The sequence below is a fragment of the Ambystoma mexicanum genome, chromosome 2q (assembly GCF_040938575.1).
Source record: "Ambystoma mexicanum isolate Mex_15411 chromosome 2q, UKY_AmexF1_1, whole genome shotgun sequence".
Lineage (NCBI taxonomy): Eukaryota > Metazoa > Chordata > Amphibia > Caudata > Ambystomatidae > Ambystoma > Ambystoma mexicanum.
In genome coordinates this window covers 774,733,835-774,758,043 of record NC_090924.1, presented here as the reverse complement: position 1 = coordinate 774,758,043, position 24,209 = coordinate 774,733,835, and the positions used below count along the sequence as shown (strand labels likewise).

General features: G+C 44.4%; 1 protein-coding gene across 8 annotated transcripts in view; it reads right to left on the bottom strand.

Annotated features, from left to right (window-relative positions):
• The window catches only part of WDR37 (WD repeat domain 37), a 2,160,746-nt gene that overhangs the window by 1,896,290 nt on the left and 240,247 nt on the right, over positions 1-24,209 (bottom strand). For 6 of the 8 annotated variants that reach the window (XM_069648008.1, XM_069648012.1, XM_069648013.1 and 3 more), the window contains 2 exons: positions 18,911-19,088; positions 8,884-8,943 (listed from right to left, as the gene is read on the bottom strand). In XM_069648008.1, the coding sequence (XP_069504109.1) occupies positions 8,884-8,943; positions 18,911-19,048 (198 nt within the window). In that variant the 5' untranslated portion in view covers positions 19,049-19,088. The remainder of the gene's footprint in view (positions 1-8,883; positions 8,944-18,910; positions 19,089-24,209) is intronic. The other 2 variants (XM_069648014.1, XM_069648015.1) reach the window with 1 other exon arrangement.

Sequence of the window (24,209 nt, the reverse complement as noted above, 5' to 3'; positions counted from 1 at the left end):
TCATATTAGGCTTCATGAGTGCACACTCCCCCTCCAATGTTGCAAGTGTTCAGTGTGAGGGGAGCATCCACTGCGGAGACTAATCCTGATCCGTTCTCTGTGTGGGTGTCTTCAACCCAGGCTTTACCTTGCACTGATCCAATCCACCTGTTCTACATGATGAATGCTTCCATTGCTGATGCCCAGATTCATAGTTTGTTTGTGTGAGGGAAGTCTGAACTCCACCTGTCCCAGTTGGCCTGTTCTGTGTGAATGAAGCATTAAATGGCTCATGCTGCTGTTGTACCTATTTGCATGCAGGGGAAGCTCACAATGTTAGTGCTCATCTGTTGCATTGGTGAGAGGCTGTTCTATTGCCCACTGTTCTGTATCTGTTAATGGTGAGGGAAGCATGCTTTTCCATCATAAGATATATATCCAAAAAGAGGGATGGCAGGGATGCAACTCTGGGTCCCAGCTGCAATCTGCTCAATAGTCCAATGATCTTCTCCTCCTAGCGCGCTTTCATGGCTCAGCAATCATGTGGGAGGCTGATTGCTTTCAGGTGTTCAGGGTTGAATCCCTCTGGGATCTCTCCGAATCTCTCCAAATCTATCTGAATCTGCATGCTAGCTAACATTTTTCCCTCCCATTTAACCTGCCTCTGTCCTTTACTACACATTGGCTGGATCGGCTACTGATGAGAAACTGCCCAGGCAGGACATCTAGCAACCAAAAGAAGAAAACAGAGCCAAGTACAAAAGAGAAAGCCCCGCCAGTACAGCCAAACATGGTCCTACAGATTCAGCATCCCATCTTCATGGTAAATCTTTCAGAAATTCAGGTAAGAAACCAACAGGTTCTGCAGGTCCACCCATACAGTTCGTGCATTGGGCTGTCTGGGGCAAGGGACTAGTCCACACCACTTCAGAGGATTCATGGCTGGGATTTGAGCAAGCCCATATGTGTGCATCTGCCATTTTAGGCTTGCCCCATGGGTCCTACAAACAAAGGGATGGCCCAAAACCAAAATGGCAGAGAGCATGACTTAAATAATGCCTTAGCAAAGGATTCCATAAAAGGTACAATAGGTTACTAATGCGATAAAATTTGCTGCACATCGGTGGAGCCAAAGAACAAGTTACTTCTTACCTTGTAACGTTCTTTCGATGGGATGTTCCTCCGACGCATTCCTTATCTTGATATATTACATTCCAGATTGCTGGCCTTGGAAATTTTTTCAGTAGAGGGCGCTGCGCGTCGACGTCCCTCGAGCTGGTGTCCCTCGACAGCCTCTGTCTCGGCGCTGACATCATTGTGCATATAAATAGACTCGCGCAGCGGCCGTTGCTCAGTTCCGTTTTGAAGCTTGAAATTAGCTATGCATGAATTGGTTATTGACCTTGAAGGAGCGTAAGCTCCAACTACATGGGAAGTTACTGCAGGGATGGGTGGGAAGGGGCGATAAGGAATACGTCAGAGGAACATCCCATCGAAAGAACGTTATAAGGTAAGAAGTAATTTGTTCTTCAAAGGGATTGTGTCCTCCGACGTATTCCTTATCTTGATAGACTCCCATAGCAGTGGTGTGAAAGAGGAGGTGGGAGTAAAATTGCAATATTCCCCTTTAAGAATGAACAGAATGCAACACAGCTTTGCCAAATCTTGTCTCCTGGCTAGAGGAGGAATCCAGACTATACAATTTTGTAAAGGTATGTGCGGACGACCATGTGGCAGCCGCACATATGTCCCGAATCGGTACCCCTCTTTGGAGAGCCGAAGAGGCTGCGATACCCCTGGTTGAATGAGCCCAAAGGTGTTGAGGGGCTCTTTCCCTGCCAATTTGTAGCATTCTAGAATGGCTAAAATAATCCATCTTGAAATGGTCTGTTTTGTGATTGGCAATCCTAATTTGTGTGCTGCATAACCTACAAACAGTTGGTCTGCTTGCCTTATTCTAGCAAGTCTGTTGATATAAAAAACTCAAGGCACGCCTAGGATCCAGTATGTAGTCTCTCTTCCTCTTTCCCTGGATGGGGAGGAGGATAGAATTAAGGTAAGGTTATTTTCTGAGTGATGTGGAACTCAGACCACCTTTGGGAGGAAATTAGGCTTCACTTGTAAAACAACTTTGTGAAAAATTGTATAAGGAGGTTTGCAAGATAGAGCTTGTAATTTGCTCACTCTTCTGGCAGGTGTTAGAGCCACTAGGAAGACTGTTTTAAGGGTGAGAAATCTTAGCGAACAAGAATGGAGTGGTTCAAAAGGAGTACCATTTAGAAAATTTAAGACTAGATTTAAGTCCCACAAGGAAACCTGGAACGGCTTTGGGGGATAGACATTAGTTAACCCTTTCAGAAATTGGATTACTAGGGGTAATTTGAAATATGGCTCCTCCGCAGTGCGCTTAAAGATTGACAGCGCAGCGAGGTAGCCCTTGATCGTACCAACTTGAAGACCTGAATTCCCCAGATAGAGCAAAAAAGATAACACCATTGGTGTACTGCATGAAAAGGTTTCGATATTCTTTTCTCTACACCATCTGCAAAATCTGTTCCAACGACAGCGGTATAAAGTCTTTGTTGCTGGCCTTCTAGCTGAAAGCAACACCTCCATGACATCATCCGGGAGTTCCCAATCCTTGTATCTCAACCTTTCAGAAACCAAGCGTGAAGGTTGAGGGTTCTGATGTCTGGATGGAGAACCTGACCTCCCTTCTGCGAGAGAAGATCCTCTCTTTGCAGAAGTCGAATCGGAGGGCAGATGGACATGTCCAGAAGGTCCGGGTGCCACGTTCTCCTGGCCCAGTCCGGGGCAATTAGGATCATAGTCTTCCAGAATCTTCTCAACCTCCTGATCATCTGAGGAATGACAGGGACTGGAGGAAACACGTATAGAAGTGGAAACTCCCAGTCTACTACGAACGCGTCCTCGAGAGCTCCTCTCGGGGGAAATTCCCTTGAACAAAACTAATCGCACTTCCTGTTGATACTGGTGGCGAACAGATCCTCTTGATGGGTTCCCCAAAAGTCAAGGATCTCTTGAAGGACTTCCTGAGCTAGGTCCCTCTCGTGGGAGACTGCTCTGTCTGCTCAGAGCATCTGCTGTCAAGTTCTTCTCTCTGGCTAAGTGAACTGCCAATAGAGGGATTCCTTCTTGAATTGCCCAAAACCAGAGCTGCATCGCCTCTCTGCACGGTGGCAGTGATCCTACGCCTCCTCTTTTGTTGCGGCAGTGCATGGCCACTGTGTTGTCCGTCATTATTAGGACATTCTTCCCCTGTACAGATGGCAGAAAAGCCTTCAGCGCTAGTCTGATTGCTCTCAGCTCCAACAGGTTGATGTGCAGTCTGGACTCCGATGGAGACCAACGACCGCTGATGGTCAAGTCGTTGGCATGGGCTCCCCACCCTGTTAGTGAGGCATCTGTGACTACTGTCATCTCCGGCCATGGTTGCCAAAAGTGTTCTCCTTTCAAGATGTTCTCCAGACAGGCCCACCACTGAAGGTCTCGAGCCACTTTGTCCGGAACTTGAAGGAGATCTGACATTCTTCCTGAGAATAGCGACCATTGGGTTCTTAGTGCCCACTGGAGGGATCTCATTCTTAGGCGAGCCTCTGGCACAAGGAAGATGCAGGATGCCATGAGACCTAGCAACCACAAAAAGTCGAAGGCTGGTAGACATTGGGCATTTTGAAATTTGGTGACCATCTGTAAAATATCTTGAGCCCTCACCTCTGGTGGCGAGGCTTTCCCCAGGAAAGTGTCCAGGACTGCTCCAATGAACTGGAGTCTCTGTGATGGTATCATCTGGGACTTCTTTAAGTTGAGGGAGAAGCCCGGCTTGTGAAGGACGTGTCAGACATAATCTAGCTGGATCTGAGCTTGTTCCGAAGATACTGCTCTGATCAACCAATCGTCTAGGTAGGGGTAAACATGGATCCCTTCCCTCCTTAGACTTGCAGCCACTACTGACATTAGCTTGGTGAAGACCCTCGGGGCGGAGGTCAGCCCAAATGGCAGAACTCCAAATTGATAGTGAGAGTTCCCAATTGTGAACCAGCCAGTCTTGAAGCTGGAGGATCTGGGAAAGGGTTATCTTGAAGTTGTCTTTCCTGGGGAATTTGTTCAATTCCCTCAAGTCCAAGATGGGTCTCAGTCCTCCGTCCTTCTTTGGTACTAGGAAGTAGGGAGAATACCAACCCTTGTTCCTCTCCGCTACAGGTACTGGTTCTATGGCACCTTTCTCTAGCAGGTCTACAATCTCCTGCATAAGGAGCGGGCCTGGAAACTTCAAAGAGTTGTTCCCCGGTGGATGACTCTGAGGGGTGTGTAGGAAGTGCAGGAGTAACCTTGGGCAACTGTCTCCAATGCCCAAGCATCTGACGTAATAGCCTGCCATTCTGCCAGATGTTGACCTCTTTGCGCTGGCTGGCCTTTTCCGAATGAGTAAAAGCGTAAGGACCTACCCCTCCAGGAGGTTCCTGAGGGGTGATTCGGAGTCTGTCGGATTGCAGCCCCAAGAGATTTCGCTGCTGCCTTGGATGTTTGTAACTTCTCCAGGCTGTCATCAGCCTTCTTACCAAATAAAGAAGTGCCGTCAAAGGGCATGTTCAAAAGTCTGGCTTGTACATCTGGAGCATAACCAGACTTCTGCAGATTTGCGTGGTTGCGGATTGTGGTACTTGTCGCCATGGGCCTGCTGATACTGTCAGCAGAATCAATGCCAGTTTGAAGGGACTCGCACATTGCATCTTTCCCATCTTTGATGAGGTTTAAAAATGCTTCCCTTTCCTCTCCTTCCGGGAGACAGTCAGCCGCAGATGAAGCACACTCCCAAAGTGTGTGGCTGGATCTTGCAAGCGTGCAAGTGGCGTTAATAGATTTAAGCGCCATGATACATGGCGAAAACTTTTTTTGACATAGCATCAAACCTTTTATCGTCCCTGTCCTGTGGAATAGTAGGATATGCAGATCTGCTATTTGATGAAGTTGCTGCTTGTACAACCAAACTCTCTGGAGTTGGATGTTTGCTCAAGTATTCAGGATCTGTAGCAGATACCCTGTATTTGGCAGATAGTTTCTTGTTAACTGCAGGGATAACTTCAGGGGTTTCCAATTAGCAGAGATCTTTCTTTGCAGAGCAGTATGAAAAGGAACAACAGGATCTTCCTGTGGACCCGTTAACTAAAATGTCAGTAAGGTCATCCTGCTGAAAAGAAGGTGCAGGTGTAGACCACCCCATGAATTCTATTATTCTAGCCATCAGAACCCTAGAAGGGGTCTCAGCATGCTCCCCAGGATCTGGTTTAGCAAACTCTACTTCTGGAGAAGTATCTAAACCACTTGCTTCATGTAAAGATTCTTGAAGATCTTTTAACCTGTTCTCTTCAGAGATAAATTCCTCTGGTATAGGTGTTGTGGTTCTTTGTAAACCAAAAGGTCTCTCGGTCGGAATCCTCCCCTTCCTCATATATAGAGGACAAAGCTCTAAAGTAATCAGACCTAGGGTATGGTTTAAAACCCATTTCTAGAGCAGAGGGGGCCAAATTGGTTGTCACCGGTTGAGAAAATGTCGAAGTTGTCGACGTGGAAGTCGAAGGCTTCAACAAACCCGAAAAGGGCGTCGAAAAAGTTAGAAGAGGCCTCAAAGCACTCGAGAGGATCGGAATCCTACTCGGAGTCATCAAGGTTGTCGACGGCATCTTCGAGGTAATGGTCGAGGTCCTTTACACCTCTACTGACAGATGTAGTGACAGCTGTAGGTCTGTCTTTTATCGGCGTCGACATAGGCGTCGAAGACGGTGTCGATGCAACCGATTCATGTGTCGACGGACCCTTCGACAAAGGCGTCGATGACGCAGATTTATGAGTCGAAGAAACCTTTGGCGTCGATGACGCGGATTTACTGCCTTTACTCGAGGGTTCATGACGCTCTCGGGTAGTTTCATTTGCCCGGTGCAACGACCTGCGGCATTTTGATTTTTCAGGTCTTTCACCCAGGGTATCACCTTTAGCCGTCTCCGAGGGGGTTGAGGCCGCTTTCTCGAAGACGCTAAGCATTTTCTTACGGAATTCCTCCCACTTAGCTGGAGAGCTGTGTTTCGTGGGGTAGGTGACCCTTTCCGGGGAGACAGAAGAAGACAAAGAAGAGGGAGATCTACGATGCATCTTCTTAGAGTGTTTCTATCTCGAAGACTGATGGGAACCACTTTGAGACCTTGAACGGGAATGTTTTCTGTGACGGCGAGGAGTCGAAGGTCTCGACTCTGCCGAAGAAAGTTTCGAGAGAGTAGAAGTTTTAAGAGTCTTACCTCTTTCAAGCTTCCCCTTACGCTCCATCAAGGCTTTCGCCGTCATGGACATACAGTCCTCGCATTCCGAACAGTGATGCTCCGATCCCAGGCACCACAAACAGATCCTGTGAAGATCCGTCAACAACATTTTCTTTCCACAATCACAAAACTTTTTGAAGCCGGACCGTGGGGTCAACGGTTCGGATGAGGAAGCCATCGAATAAAGATGATAATCTTCGAAGAATAAGTTGAATCTTCTTGAAGAAAAAACGGAGCAACACGATTCTGAGGCCCACGAAGCGTGGAAAAATGGAACTGAGCAACGGCCGCTGCGCGAGTCCATTTATACGCACAATGACATCAGCGCCGAGACGGAGGCTGTTGAGGGGCAGCAGCTCGAGGGACGTCGACGCGCAGCGCCCTCTACTGAATAAATTTCCGAGGCCAGCAAGCTGGAATGTAATCTATCAAGATAAGGAATACGTCGGAGGACACAAACCCTTCGAAAGTAAATTACCGCCGTCACCAGCCTTCAACACAAATGTAGGTGATAAAAATCAATCCAGGGCCAAAATGGTGGAAAAAAAAGCACCCTGCCCTAGGAGCCACTGAGGCTCCCATAGGTCAGTATGAAAATATAAAATAAAAAATAAGGGTTGCATTGGCAGGGGGACTTCGGTATAGGTCTCTCCGATCATAAATATAAGGTTAGATCTAGAAAAACCATGAGAAAAAAAAGAGGGCAAATTATTTAGGCGTCCCATAAAAGGGAGCAGTAGAACCCCAAAAAATGGAAATCACCCAAGATACCAAGAGTGAGTGCTGCGTTACATTCTGACACATGCAGTCTAAAAACCCAGTGAGAAAATGAAAAAGGAGGGAGAGAGGAGCTACATATAGGGGAAAAGCAAGTTACTTTTACAATTGTTCTTAGCTGGGCAAAGAAGTCCAATTCCCCAGGCTAAGTCTGAGAAACAGTAAGAGGAGAACATTCATGTTTGTTGAAAGAGTACACAGAAAGGCTTGAACACTCATTACAAGCTTGGCAGTTAATTGCCTACACCAAGTTGATTAATGACAAATGGAATAAAAAAAAGGTAAAAAAAAATGTCTTATGAGAAGCCAAGAGTCAATGTTGTTGAAACCAAGTCTTCAAAACAGATGCATGCTGGGAATTGTCATGCTATGAGAAACTAATGGTCACTGACACGGAAACCAAGACTTGCCAAAGAGCCAGAGGTGAATGTCATTAGCTCAGTTGGTAAGAGATGTCTTATCAAGGATTAGTGTTTAAAACGCAACCTCTCCAAAGAGCAAGAAACATGGTTAATAAAAATACATCCTGACAAAAAGACAAAGAGCCATTCTAACAATCAAAGCCAATTCAAATGCATGTTGAGAATACATTTTATTAACAAAATCCTTATTGTTTAAAACAGATTCTTATCCAAGAGTAGAAAGCATCAAGGATAATTATCACTGTGAAATGTACTGGTTGGGACTGAAACTTCTGGAAAGGGCAAAGAGTTGTGCAACACTACGGGTGACCAAATCAGTAAGACTATGCAATAGAAAGTCTTGACAAATGTGTAGACAACAAAAAGTAATGTTGAAAGGGGGTTAGGGGAGGCAGAAGGAGCCACTTGAATCTCCAGAAGAACCAGGAAGGAAGGCACATAGTACAGGCCCCATGCAGTAATTAATCAAGCTCATTTATTTATGAAAAATCAAACAAGCGTACACAAGAAAGAGTACACGTTTAATAAAAAGAGAAAAAGAAAAAGAAATAAAGTACAAGAGAAAAAGTCAGATCAAAAGCAACGGAACAAAAGAGCAAACAAAAGATTGAAAGAAAGTAAGAAATAAAGAATTTTTGTCTACAAATAACACTGTACAGGTAGGCATATTTAAGTTCTGGTGTGTAGATGGTGGACCAAGCCTATGTTTCAGACAGATTACTATTTGAAACAATGTTTTTAGGAGGTCATCAAATGGAACAATCACCACGTGCCACGTTTCAGTGTTTGGACAAAATGACGCACTCCCTTTTCAGGGAGAACATTCTTCTATACACCTGTTGCAATTCTGAGGTGCCACTGGTGATTACTTTGTTTTAAAGATAGATCTCTAGGAAGGGCGACTTTAAAATGCTGTGTGAAGCAGACTGATTCTATCCAAAACATACAGTATGTACCTTTCCTGAGGTAGTTTGGTGTAATTGTGAAGCATCAGACATCCCACGTAAACTACTAGGGGGTGAGAGGAACATCAGTTAATACACAGAGCATCAATAGTTGTCACATGCAAACTAACACACATATGGAGTGTAGTGGAGTGGAGTTTTCCACTGTATTTTCTCACTCACATTATTCAATGAGTGCAGGAGAGTGGAAAGAAGAGAATAGACAAGTAAATGCTACTTAAAAATTAACATTGTACTAAATGCCACACATGAATTTAATCTGAACACCAGATTGATGCATTCAATTCACCTTCAATGTCAGACGATAAGGCAAGAGCCACAAAGCCTAAAATCTATATACACACCAAACAATATTAACCATAATCAACATTTGATTATTCTTCTGCTTGAAAAAATTGCACATACGTTCAAAGAGAGATGACTTTTGCACATGGCAGCCAATGGCACAGCATCCTGTAGACCACCCTACAAAAAAAGATGGTTTTGTACTCAATCAGTGCTAGGTAAGTTAACAACTGCAGTAATCAAACGTGAAGCATACCTTAACTGGGATGCCCTATTGTCAGATTAGGAAGGTATGGATGGCAAGCAGCAAAAGCAAGCAAAGGGGAAAAGAAATGGAACATTTGAGAACAGATCAAGCAGAAACGCATACCAAAACACATGCTCATCGAGTAACCTGAACAATCAAAAATAAAAAGGTACAATTTGGTAAAAGATTATACAGGGAGCGAAATGCAGGCATGATTAATTTTTGTAAAGTTGCATGTTAAATCATGTTTACTATTGTACAAGTGAGATTTTCATTCAGCATTGTATTTCCTGCATTTCTGAAGTAAAGAAATTTAAAATGGCTCTCCTTGTGGCCATTTTTTGCATCACTCCCAAATATGATCTTGCTTATGTCAGCGTTGAAATGATTAGTGAACTTGCTAAACATGCTGATATATGTAATTTAGGTCATCATTTTTAGTTGGCGTTAATTGGGTAACTATGGCTCTACCTTTAAAATACTAATAAATAAGCGCAGAATGAATGGTTAGCTTAATTTTTCGTGTTAAATATAAATTACATTAGTTCAGATGCTTTTATTTTAAAATGTGTCGTCATTTTAAGCAAACGGAATTTGTGGCCAACAGTATATTTGTTCAATGTTGAACAGCAGGACAACAAAAGTATTGTCCACCACGAAATGTACCTCAGATTTTGCGTTTATGGATTAGGTTTCCCTTTTCTCAGCTTCAAGAAAAATGTGACATTTGAGAAAATAAGATGGGCATGGAAGACTCCAATCTATGTTTATCATAAAGGTTTATAACATATTTACACTTGTTCAGATTTGATCTTGCCATGCGCATGAACTCTAAATGTGTGGCAGATGTGACAAAATATACATATATATAATAATTCCTAGGTGAATGTCGCAAACCTATTAAGAGTTGGTCTAAAAAAGGACAAATCACGGCGCAGAAGCAACAAACAAAAGCATGGCTGTTCAGAACACAGGCCAAAAATTTGGCCGATGGCGATATCGGGACGTTAGTAGAACAAGTGCAAAGATTTTGGAGCAGATTAGGAAAAAGTAGAACCACCAGCTGGGCAGAATATAAGTACATCAAGCAAACTCGGAGTATAAGACCTGGGAAACAGGCATGAAGTGATTTTTAACCAAAAAGGATCACATTTTAAGACCAGAGATGCAAGTGGTGGAAACATGGGATAAAAAAAGTAATCCAGAATGAAATGGATATGCTCCAAATTAAGATTTTGCAACACAAACAAGAAAGCAAGCAAAGAATGTTTTTGTTTAATAACAGATGGATGCAAGCCCGACTCGATAGATGAGCGAGGATAACCAAAAATGGCAAGTTTTCGGCCTGCAAACCGAGGACAAAGAGTGTGAGGCATGGAATTCAAACCCAATAGAGTGGAGAGCAAAGTAGATGAAGGAAAGAACAAGGTCCAATATAATAAGTGATTGTGTTTTGGGCACTCCAGCTCCCATGTAGGCCCAGCCAAAAGGAAGCTAATGAATTATCAACAATGTTACAGCAAATATAGCGACGGTCCAATTCAGTCCATCCAACAGCACCTATATCCCAGGTAGAGCATTATTAACAAGGACTCATGACAATCCCGACAAGTATCTCCTAAGGTCTGACCAGATATCCTTTGACCTAGAGGACAATGGCAGAGACAAAAAATGAGGTTAACCCACAATTTTAGTTGATGTATGGACTCAGTGGGAATCAAAATTTGAACACAAGCAAGAAAGTCCATACTATAATTTGAAAACATCTAAGGAAAAGTAAGTAAGGAGACAAGGTCAATAGGAAAACACAGACACTGGAGCAAGTTGAACAGTGTTCATATAATTAATAAAACAAAGGCTCAAAAATGCACTGCACAGTACAGTATTGCAACACAATAATCACATGAAGAAAATGATTGCAATTAGATACAGGGGGGGGGAGAGAAAACACCTCCCCTCATTCAAAGCACACCTAACCAATACAATACAATTCAACAAGCATTCATCCACAATCAAACGACACACAAAACAACAATGAAAAAACCAATCAACAAGTACTGAAGTATCGCTAACACGTATAAACTATAAAAAAAAATTAATTACCTCCATCCGGTGCCAACCTATGATATACCTTGCACCACTACGCTCTAACATGTGGCATATGGTAATTGTGTGACTACTCAGACATAATTGTTTCAAAAATAAATTGCTGGGATTATATACAATATAGAGATTGCCAACTCGAGTTTCGGCCTTGGGTCAATTATTTTATCAAAAAGACCCAGCCTTCTTCAGGGCACAGAACCATCAATGTAATAAGGTGTGCATGTTTTTTGTCCTCAACGTAGTTCAAAATGCAGAGCGATTCAATTGCTGTTAAAGAAATAACAGAAAGACTTGGGTCCAACCAATCCCAATTGGGCTTGTGTTGATTGTATTATATAATTAATACTGCTCCAGAGGTAATCGTGGCGAAGAAACCGCCAAACCTCTGATGAACCGCCAGACAAAAGATGGGGGAAACACGTGTCGGGAGAAGGTCAGGCAGGAATAGTACTAAGGAATCTAGCCACACTGGTTTGCGGTTCTAAATACAAAGCTATACTAGCATCATAAAGCAAAACTGAGATGTACCAATTGCGAATTACAGATGTAATAATTGTTTTGCGGATTTAAACACACCAGCTATACTATTATCATAAAGCAAAACTGAGATGTACCAATTGTGAACTACAGATGTAATAATTGAATGACCACAATTCAATGAAGATAACATCTTAAAAAGTGAAATAGAATCTGGCTAAGAAGAACTACAACATTTCTTTTAAAGTGAACTTTATTTCCCTGATTGATAATTTGTGCCAGCACGAGCTATGATAAGATCTATATTTTCGTTGTATTTATATGCGCTTTCCCTGTACAGTCTCAGGGTAATAGATCTTCAACTCGCTGCTTCCACCTCTCAATTAAATACTTATATCAGGAGAAGCGGCTGCATCTGTTAAAGACTGTTCATATGATTTTCTAAAAGACTCTGCTCATGTTGCATGTGAAATCCAGTTCAGGATAGTGGGCATTTAGCCACTGAACGAAGTCGAGAAGGAGCTGCTCCGAGCCTGACCAGATAAACACGAGGTCATCAATGTATCGTGACCAGTGGGAGATATTGTCTGTATAAGGATTATGGCTGTATATAAAGAGTTCTTTAAATTCAGCCATAAATAGATTTGCCAAACTGGGGGCAGTCCCCTTTCTTTGTAGAAAAAATGTCATTGCCAAATGCTTATTGCACAGAATCAACTGTAGTAGTGAAGGTGGTAGGTAGAGAATGTGGCAGTAGTCTCAAATCAAGTTTATGACGAATGACTGAAAGCGCCTCGCCCTATGGCATATTGCTTTATAGGGCAGGTATGTCCAGTTACTAGAATATGGTTCACGGGATCAAACGAGAGCCCCTCGAAAATATTGATGGCCGCTGTAGTTTCCTTTACATATAATCTAGTCATTGGGACAAGTGGTTGAAGGAAGACATTGTACTGGACAATAAACTCGAAAATTGAGCCGCACAATGCTACGATTAACTGTGTATTGGTAACCGATTTATATGTTTTCGGTATTGCATAGATGGCTGGGACCCTGCAGTCAGCGTGGGTCAAGAAATTCGGCCTCCTCACGAGTAAGGAAGCCTTCCTGGATGCCCTTTGTTCCCCTCCTGGCATAGATCCCCAAGTTCAGTGAGGATCTGATCTGTGGGATTGGCATGTATTTTAGTGGAATGATCCTCATTAGGGATTAAGGTCTAAACTAGATTGGTGTACATGCGTCTGTCCATCAGAGCAATTCCCCTGCACTTATCCACAGGCGTAATGACCAGAATGGTGTTGCCCTTAAGTTGTTTCAGAGCCTGGATTTCAGCATGTGTCATATTGCTATGGTGGTTATTATGGGTATTGGATTCCTGAAACAACCAAGCAAGCTCATTCCAAACCATCGTCTCAAACGTTATGAACTCTGGAGGGACCTCTGCATCATTCAGAGTGAAAGTGGCCTTGCATTTGAATTGCCTCACATCTTTGAAAATATGTTTTGAGCCTAATGGCCCCAAACAATTTCCTCAGTTCCTGTTCCGTTTGGCTGTGTGCAACGCACTGGGTAGGCACAAAATGTAGACCTTTTTCAAACACACTACTGTTGGTTAGATTAAAGATGGGAATCATTAGCGTGGGTAATTCCTCCTCTGGGTATTGGAGTATAGCCTACCTTGGTATTTTTGGTTCTGTTATTTGTTTCAACTCCTAGGAGTGCGCCTGCCGTGTGATGCACAGCGGCTTAAAAAAGTTTGATCGGTAGTGGAGGCCTGTTCCTGGGCCTCACGTCCAGTACCACCCTCAATTGATGAGCTACTAGCATCGGAAAAAGTGACCCACATTTGGGTCCATTGGTGCCACTGTAATTGGAGAAGTTCAAAAACTGGAATGGCTTATAAACCAGAAGTAAGTAGGGGTACGTTCTCTCTTTGGGGAAAAGACACATCTTTTTGAAGCTTGGTGGATTTCTTCTAGAGGTTGAAAATCTTAAATTTCTCCACCTCCTTATTCACAACTTCTAGTTTAGCTTTTGTATCCAAAATGAGGGCGTTTGTCAAAAACGTCTGTTCATGCAGTTGCAACTCTTGTTGAATATCTATTAGACATTGTTTCTGCCGTCTGAATGGTATGGAGCATTAGAGCTCTACTGCACTTAGTAGCTATTTGACTGGAAGCAAACTTCTAGAAAAGGACTGGGGCCGTTTGTATCTGTAGACCAAGGGGAATGATATTAGCCTGTAAGTATTCTTTGAGTAGCTGTCCATACAGTTGTTTCCGAAATTCTTTTTTCTTAATACTTAATAATCTATCGGCAGTGGTGGAGATGTCCCCAGGGGCAACAGAGGTCAAGTTGGCAAAGATAGCGCAACCACAGAACGTGGCATCAATCAGTGTTTCGCTACAACAGAGCATATCAATGTCAGACATGTCACACACCGGGTTCTAGGCAGTCCGGGCCTGGTGCCTTATTTCTTGGGAGCTCAGATATCACCTTTAGAATTTCCTCCACAGTGAGGGGGTTTATTAATCTCCTCCTTTGCGCCTCAATCGAGATTTGCGATATGAGTATCCCATCTAGTAAAGTGTCTATACCCTCCTCACTTTTTAGCAGTGGGGCACTATAAAGATGTTCATGAAATGTATTGAAACCATTGTTTATATCCTCGTCTAGAAGTCTCGTCTCCCCTTGCTCATCCTGTATACTCACTAAATAATCGGGACCTTTGCATTTGTGTCAATTTCGCCAAACCCCTCCCTGGTCGTTCTGCTTCACCATACTTCCTCGCTGCTCTAGGTTGTGTAAAATATTTGACCTCCCTTTGTACATGTTCTCTGAACCTGAAACTATCCATCTCCTCGCATTTCCGTCAGTATATGTTGGCACATTGCCTCTACATATTTTGCCTTCAATCCTTTCAACCTGCCTTCACATTCACCAATATTCCTTCGTATTACTTTCAGTATGCCCATTTCCTTAGACATGGCCATCCCCTTTATATATACACCTTGAAGGGTTGCCACATCATATCAATAGTGGTCTCTTCCATGTCATTGAGGTTAAAAGATATTGTAATGTGGTCCCCTCTACTCGCCCGTAACGCTACGTCTTGCAGTGCTGCTGCCTTAAATCTCCACACCATACTACTGTTCACCCCTTCTCATGCTTAGCTGCACCCACATCAGCGAATGGTCTGAATAGTACATGGGTACGTCTCCACCCCCCCTCACTTTGATTATGCTACGCGCTGCTCACGTTAGCGACCTCTGTGCAGTGCTATGTCCTGTCCATCCGTAAACTAAAATAGTGTTCATATCATCCCCCAAAGAATTGGCATTCATGAGTATGTTGACAATTGATCAGCCATCCTTTCATAGAATTCAGGTACGCCCAGGTTAGGCCCATATGTACTTGCGCATACACACAATTTACGTTCCCTGTAGTAAGCAATGTACTATCACATATCCCACTCTGTAAATCCAGACAGAAGATGTGTGCAAACTTCAGTGGCTTCTAGATCAAAATGGATACACCCATATCACGACTGGAATCATTTGTATGAAACCTATTTGTATCCTATTTTTTAGCAAAGTGGTCGTTCACCCTCCCACCCTCCCCAGTCCCCCTTTAGCATGTGTTTCGTGCAAAAGTATAACATTTATTTTAAGTCTGTTCACATAGGCCATACCTTTCTGTGATTTAGATGGATTTCCCAGGCCCCCGAGATTCTAGCACAGGACATTAACAGACATTGCAGTGCTAGTTGCGGTACATTTTTACTACAAATGTTAGACCCAATATGCGGTTTGAACCGAAGCAACAACAACGCTAACATATCTAGCCATGTGCAACAAACCAATTTATTTAACCTCATATCCCCCCCCCCCCCCGATCCCGCAATTAGGGCGATGTCGACCCCGGACTCCATCCCTCCCAACTCAGGCCCACTTCCACCATAACAAGCATCCTAGCATTGGTGCTACTACCGCTTACTACCTCCTCTACCAGCCACCAGGTTCACTCGAAGGATACCATTTAAATTGGACAGGATGTATGCCAACATGGCTTCTGCAGAAGCAACTGCGCCCACAAGTCACGTTCTCAAGAACACTGTCCTTGGGTCTGAACTCTGCTTCTTAGCCGAGCCATCCAAGTCCATGACCTCTGTAGGTATTAGCCCAAGTCTTGATCCATAGCTCTGGGGCTGCCTTCTGAACCCCTTTCTCCTGTGCCGCTTGGGATAGGCATGTTGGATTCAATGAAATTCAATGCCTCGTCAGGGACTGTGAAGTAGTACACTTTGCCACTGTATTGGACCTGCATCTGGGCCGGGCACAACAGTACTGCACATTTATTTCTCTTAATATCTTCTTTACGCCTGCAAACTACCTCCTTTCTGCCTGCACTGCAGTAGAACAGTGAGGGTAAATGTGAGTTCTGGACGATTCATAAGGCATTGTACCTTTCTCCCTGGCCATGCAGAGAATCCTATCATGGTCCTTGTAGATCATCAACAGAGCAAAGACCGGGCGTGGCAGAGCTCTCATCGCCTGTGTATGATGGGCCCTTTCAATCACAAAAGTGCTGGAAAAGGCTGGGTCTCCCATAATTTTCCAAAACATGCTCTCCATCAATTCCTCCATCAGGCCACTCCCTATATTATCAGGCAGACCAACAACTTGGATATTATTCCGTCTTGACCTACATTCAAAGTTGTCACATTTCTGTAAAGCCGTTCTCAAATTCCTTGGTAGTTTTAGACATGTGTGTCTTGAGGGCCTGAATGTCATCTTCTGCAGTACCTATTCTTGCCTCTGCTTCGGTCGCCCTTGTACTAGCATGTTCCATTTTTGCTTGGAGGGAGCCTAGATTTGTTGTGATGTCGTCTAACTTACTGTTTATCGATGTGAATCCATTCTGTGGGCCATCAACTGATCCGCCTCTCTGTTAGAATGTATAACTTGCATTTGTTGCGGTTTGGTTGTGTGCCTGGTGAAAGTTTCCATGTTATTTTGCTTTTTTGCTCCCCCCTCCCGCTCCGCCTCCCCCTCCCTTTGTCACGGTGAAACCCAAGCCATGCCTTCACCATTACGCGAGTATGCAGGGGTCAAATTATGTGCTGCTCTTGCAGCGCTGTAGATAGTGCTGTAGTAATAAACCTGAAGAGTGCCTTTCCCCGCTGAGATGCCTTTCTCAAAACGGTCTACTGCAGACCCTGGGTTAGTCCCCACACTCCTCTCAACCAGCTTGTGTTCTTCACTCATACCTCTAACTGCTGTTGGCTCTGTCCATGGCTATATCCATTACAGCATCCTTCGCTCACTTTCATGTGTGCTTGCTAATCTCCTGTATGCTCAAGGACTTGTGTAGTGAAAAAATGGCCACTTCCATGCGGACCCAGGTATGTCCACTCCGCAGCCTGGCAGAAAGGCCCAGGCCAGTTGCCGCGTGACTGCCCTACACTGGCCCTGGGCTCACCACAAGCATTCCGACGTGCACCGCCACATCAATCTCGCTCGCTCTGGTTTTCTGTGCCATCTTCCTCCACCCTCTGCTGTTGGTGCTACAGCTGCCTGGCCCAGCTGCCACCTGTACGTGCCTGGATCTTCTCTGCACGTCTGGAGACACGAAGCAGCGCAGGGGTAAATCGATCCATCCCGGGCCAGCCACTCACCCAGCCCCGCAGTCAGGGCCACGCCTATACGATTCCTCTTCACCACCTGGCTCTGCATCGGCCCTGCCTCCTAAGGAGCATCTCAGTGGATCCCGGAAGGCAATCCCTCCCAAACTAGAGTGCTCCCGGCGCTTCAATGCCTCAGTCTTCAAAAGTATAACCGGATCAGAAGCCGTTAAGCGGGGCATACACAGATCATACAGGCAAGCTGCAAGGAGGATCAGAAGTAAGCAGCCATCTTGCAGGCTGTCCAGTAGCTCCGCACCCCCCAACCCCTTATCATAGGGAGGTTAGGTGAGCAGTACCATCATAAATAAAACTGGACGTGAACCATGCTTCCTGAATAAAATGAGGCTAAAACCTGGGCGATTACCTAAAATAATACTACTGTCCCTTCTGTGATGAAGGCAAGCTCTAGCCCCCAGCCAAATCACTATGTGCAGATTAAATGTTAATGGTCGGGAGTCACTGTGTAGTTTTGAAAGCATAGGTTTGTTTGAAAATAACTTTACAAATTATGTTTTAACTGCGCAGGAGATTCCAGCTGCAGTGTGCTGTATTTACATGCAGAGAAAAGGATGGAAATGGACTGACACTTTCAACGATATCCTAGAAATGGTAAAAAGCAGCAATGAACAAGGTGAATGAATGCGTTTGGCTCCGTTTTCAAGATACTGTGTTTCTAGTTGAAAACGGAACCAAAACATTGGGCTAAAGGGGTTATTTTCGTTTTAAAGAGAATACGGAGGTCCTCCAGCCCCATGCAACTCTAAAAGGTCACAAACATTGCACTTTCAGCTACACGTTCAAGACACGGATACTCGGTCAACGTGAACACGTGTTTAAACCACAACTCCACTCATGTACTGAGGTCAGTGCAGTATCCAGTCGACAATGACTTGTAGACATCCACAAAAGGTCCGCCAAGTTCAATAATAAAATACATGCAAGTACATCCACGCATTAATACTCACTGAACACTTACATATATCTGATTCGCTACTGGTCACACCAATTAATCTAGTAACCAACCGAGTTCCATTTAACAATCCCAAACTCGTTTCATATCCGCAAGGTTTTATAGGAAAACATAGGCTGGAAAACCATTCCCATTTAGTCAGAGAGATCAAAATCCCTAATACTCTTGACCAATCTTCAGTTTTAGACTATGACCTTCCCTTAATTGTTCGTGTTACTGTTTTGTAAATGAGATTTTACCATTTCTTTAAAAATTGAGTTTTAAGAATTTTTTTGTTGGACATATTCCCGTAGTTTTATACGGGGTGACCTTGGTCTTCTCCGCGGGACCGACATCAACCAGTCAATCTGTGTCCTTTTTCTAGGGTCAAGATTGTGATATTGCTATATTTAACGAGTACGGTATAAAGCTTTACTTGTACAGCCACAATTAACTTTTTAACAATAAAAAAAGCCACCAAGAATCTAACATAAAAGATCACTATGTATTAAAACAGTACATTATGAAGAGAGAGGCTGGAAACACCCGAACTGAAAATAAGGCATTTAGCACCACATAGTGCCTAATGCGATTCCACATTTATATAGCGCCTTTCTTATTGTAAATAATGGCCAGTAAACCAGTCCAGTTACGGAACCTTAAACTGCATATTGGAACATACCTGTCCTTCCAGCATATCTCTTGGCTGCCCCAAGCGCTCCTGTTCCGAGCTGTTTGTACGTTTAATGGAAAGGCTGTGCGATTTGCGCTTCTGCTTGGTTTGGCGTGCAGCTGCCCAGCTTCCACTTTCAGTGGGCATTACTTCCTGTAAATGTCTTTACCAACAGCCCTAAGGTAAACTAGAATGGGAAAATACCGATCAGTGCAAGCTCAGATGAAATAAAGGGGAAACAGAATAAATCAAACTACATCATACAGCTAAATTAATCAATATCATGTAATAGTTAATACAAATAATGTATGCATGAATCACAGTGGAAACTATGGCTTATACAGATTTTTTTGACATACTCTTTCCTCTGTCAAGTTCATTTTCAGGTTGGTTTCCTAGTTTGTGCTTTGTTTTCATCTTTGTATCTTGTGATTTTGAAAATCTCCACATCATTTTCAGTGCTATGTTTCAGCATAAATTGTAAAATGGCATTATGTAGCCAACTTTATGAAATATATTACTAAGTCAACCTTATATGCAATGTTGATAAAGATACAGGCTATTGTTCATGCATAAGACAGGTCCATTCAGCCTTGCATTAACGACTCCAAAAGTACAGGTATGCACCAAAATTATGTTTATAAAGAGTAAAGCAGCTAATTAAGGATCTGATGCATAGAAATTGAAAGGTTAATAAAGCTTCAGTACTCATAAGCAGGAGCACCAAAAGCACAGTAATAGAATCTAGATAGCCAAGAAGGTCCAATGGAAAACAAGAAACTATGAAGAACTGTGCAAACACCAGGCACTTAAACGTTGATAGTTTTCGGAATGTAGATTCAAATCCTGTGCACCACCCTCCAGATTGCGTGATGGGTACACAATTCCATCAGAGATATTGCAATAAGTGGGCTCACCAGAGTACTGACTAATTGCCAGTAGCAAATGTAGGTAGAAAGACCTCCGAACTAAGCTTTGTAGGCAACTGCAGCCATTTATTGATTTACAAACCTCAAAAGAGTCAATCTCCGAGGAGTTTTAATGATCTCACCAAGGAAGGCACTCTTAAATAATGGCTTTTACTGTGAGCAAGCTGGCATTTTTAATTATGGTTTCGAAATTACTTTATTGAACTGAGCAACTACTCAATTGCTCAATATACAATAGAAGAGAAAGGTGGTTGTTAATATCTACAGAGGAAAGACAGTCACGAAAACAAAAATATTTGATTCACTGTGTGAATACCATAAACTATGGTTAATGATACAAAACACAGCAAGGGTCTAAATAAATGCAGAAAATGCTCTAGTTGGAATCCCATTATTTGTCCCATAGATGACAATCAATTGCCCATGTCTTGACCTATGGCATTCACTTGCAAGGCCTTAATCCAGACATGAAATATTACATTCATGTCGATTCAGGTGATCTTGGAACATATCGCTCCCTCCTTTGAGATTGTCTAAGAACCCTGCTCCTTCCTGTAGATGGAGCGTGCAGGCGAGCGCAAGATATAAGAGCATGCAGCTCTCCTTCCTTCTTTACAATTGATTTTGCAGTTAGTCGGCTGGTGCAATTGGATCAAGGTCACTTGACCTCTGCCCCGCCTACATACTAACCATTGCTAATCTTTTCCCACCCTTTGAATCTACCCACTACTTTCCCTTTGTGACGAATACCAGGATGTTGTCACTGCTTCTATGGGGAATGCCCCTTCCCATGAGGCCAGGAGGCCAGGCCTCTACACCCCATAGTCCCCCCTGGGGGTGGTACTCAGTGGGTGGATAGCAGGTTAGGGGAAAACCCCTATGGGAAGAGGGTGGACACCTTGGGAGCTGCGCGGTGTAACTACCCTGCACCCAAACCGCCCTCACCCAGTTACCCTGCACAAGACATAGCCCCACATGCTTACATGTATATCTGCAGAACAGACAGACAGTGTCACTTCTCCAAAAATACTGGGACGAGGAAGAGCAACAACAACCTAATGAGTGAAGACCCCACTACTGGGACGAGGAAGAGGCACAGATCCATGTGGCAGTTTCCACAGAACCGAGATGAGCGGACTAGATGCCACAGAACGGGCAATACCCTTCTGACCATAAAGAGGGAAGAAGGACTGGGAAAGAAAAGAGGCCCTCCTCCCAGGAGGAAGCAGCAGATTCTAACTTCAACAATTGTAGAGGAGACAGGACGCTGACAGAACTGAAGATGGGACGCTTAGCCGCTGGTAGCAACTCTGTCGCACATAGCGCCTACAAAAGGCAGAAGCCTCGGCTCCCATCCACTCGGGAGGCCTTAAGCGCATGTGGAAGCCGAGACTCGGTGAAAGCAGCGAAGGGAAGCTGTGAGAGCCCGAAGCGCCTGCGAACAACTGAAAGGCACCGCTAAGCTCTCCAGAGAGGTCGGGGAGACCAGGACAGTTGTCAGCCGGCTAGAAAAAGGATAGAAGAAGGGAGGAACACAGAAGTGAGTCTGGTACCTGCACCCATATACATAATTGAATCCTCCACACCAATCCTCGTAGTCACAGTACCTTGCAAGTGAACATACCTGGTTGGCTGTGACCTGAAGAGGAGGAGGAGTCAAGCAAGAAGAACACATTTAAAGAAAAGGCAAGTCCGAGATGTGCACCCCCATGGAAAGAGCCAAAGCAATCTTCATACGCACAGCACCTGGCAGAAGAGTATAGCAAGTTTGCTGTGGCCAGCAAAGCAGTAGTGGTCAAGCAAGAAAACACACAATTGGGCAGTACAGAGAAGGTAAACCCTGGGACTCACCACATGAAGAGAAAGCTAAGCACTCTTCATAGTCACAGTACCTGACAGGATAGTGTACCAGATTGGTTGTTAAACCAAGGAGAATGCTCTCCTTGAACACTAAAAGAGGAAAAGTCCCTCAGTAAACATTCGGCGGGCACGACAACGTAGGAGTAAGATTGTCCTTTCTTTTGGAGTTTATTTGATGCACCATTTTGGAACTTTATTTTTGCGAGTTGAAGCAGAACTTAGACTAAAGAAGATCCCCTTTGCACATTATGTTCTTAGTATGAGGGCTGAAAATAGGAATTTTGACCATGTTGGACTGGTTTCTTTTGGACTATCCGGACAGACTCCTTAGAATGTCATTAGGAGGCAGGGAAACCCATCTTAGTATTAGGGTCAGGAAGATAATTTTCCAACCTTTATTTGTTGAATAAAAGTCTCTGCCAACAATTATACCACCTGTGTGTCGGTCTCCTCCATCCACACTCTTACACCTTCAACTCTTAGATCACAGGGTGCGTCTTCTCTCGTACAGGTGTACAAAGCAAAGAGAAGATGAAGACCAGGCCAATATCTGTTTGGTCTGTAGAGGTACAAAACCACTGCTCCACAAGGCCAGCAGCATGTGCATCACACCTCATTGACCCCTTCAAATCCCTGTGCTCACCCATACTTGCAAACAACCAGTCCACACCCCAGTCTTCGAACCCACAGAACGACATCCAGATTGCACTCATTACCACCCACACTCAACATCCAAAACACATGCAGCCTCATGATGATCAAAGCTCACTCCACAGTACTACAAATGGCAGACATTGCTAACCTCATGAACACTCACAAACTAGATGCACTCTCCAATACATAGTCATTGCTAAACCTCACAGGCTACCCCGTCAAAAAAAAAAGGGCTGCTAAGGCAAGAGTGATAAAGGGCTTGCAATCATCCAGAAGCCCTCATGGACATACACCCTAAAGAAACATTACATCCACGGACTCCTCACCTGCCCCTTCCTGCTTACACACACTCAGTCAGCCACCTTCCATCTGATCTATGGCTACCCCAAACCAACAAGTTCTTTATCGACTGAATCACAGACCACATTGCAGCAGAATCGGTCAACAACCAAACGAACATCTTCCTCAGACCTCAATCTGCCCAGGATCCAAGCCACCAATAAAACCAGAGTCTCTACTCAAACTTCTTGTCACCATGGAAAATAGATAACTCACTGCAGAACCAACATAAAACAAATAAAAACACACTTAACCTGGTGTTCACCACCTATCCAACCAACAAATCCCCCCACAACCTTTGGATTGGACAGACCGTGCAGCTATACCCATTCCACTTCAAACAACAAATCTCCCGACAGGGGCCAACACAAATCAACCAAAAGACTACACCGCTCCTTCAAAAGACTTGTACTGGAAGGAAACATCACATTGGCCCTCATTACGACCCAGGCGGTAAGTATACAACATTACCGGCATGGCGTAACTAACGTTTACGTGCTGGGTCAAAGCCGTAAAAAGCAGGACATTACGACCCATCGTGCACGAGCATTACGCCATGCCGGTAATGTAAACTGCGCCATGGCGTTAATGCCCCCAAAACGGCACCTACCGGCATCGTATGCCGCGCAAGGTGCACCACCGCCACCCCGACCACCGTTCATAGCGGTGACCGTAGTTAGCGGTCACCGCAATTAGCGGTGACCGTAGATAAGCGGAACCGGAAGTAGCGTCACCGCGGCGGAACGGGAAAGAGCACGGCGGCCATCTTTAAAAACACAATCCATTGGCATCCTCCGCAACCACTGGACATCCGAGCCTGAGACCCGGCAAATACCATCAGCAACCTTCTTCCTGCAAGAAAATGCCTAAAGTGGTTAAAAAAGCCTGTGACCGCCAGCGGCAAGACCGCTTCACCAGAGAGGAGCTTACCATGCTTGCGGAGACCCTCCAGGAGAACACCGCAGTGGTATTCTCCAACCAAATGACAAGACCGGCCATAGCCAAGAAGAAGGCCATATGGGCACTGGTAGCTCAGCGGGTTAGTGCCGTGGGAACAATACCCCGCAATGTGAGACAGTGCCGCAAGCGGTGGGACGATCTCCGGCTCAGAGTCAGGAGCATACTATCGGCAAACAGGAACCTGGGCACGGCAACCGGGGGAGGATCGGAGTCCCCTATTAAATTGCAGCCATGGGAGGAAATCTGTGCCTCCACAATCGGAATGGAGAGCATAGAAGGAGTAGGAGAAATGGAGAGAGGAGCCCCGACATCAGGCGATGCAGGTAGGTGGCTCAAATCAAGCCATGCAAAATTCACCAAAGTCCATTCATGTGAAGTACAATGTTGCCCCATAGTGTAAATGCAACACATCAGCAGGAGACTGCCCACAGATACATCCGATCTCCACCCTGTACACATGCAGTATGCACACCCTAACTGCAGGCACCCACATACCTCCATGCTACTTCCACACAAAAGGGAGACCACCTGTTTTCCCCTGCCTCAAATGTGCCGCATGTACTAAC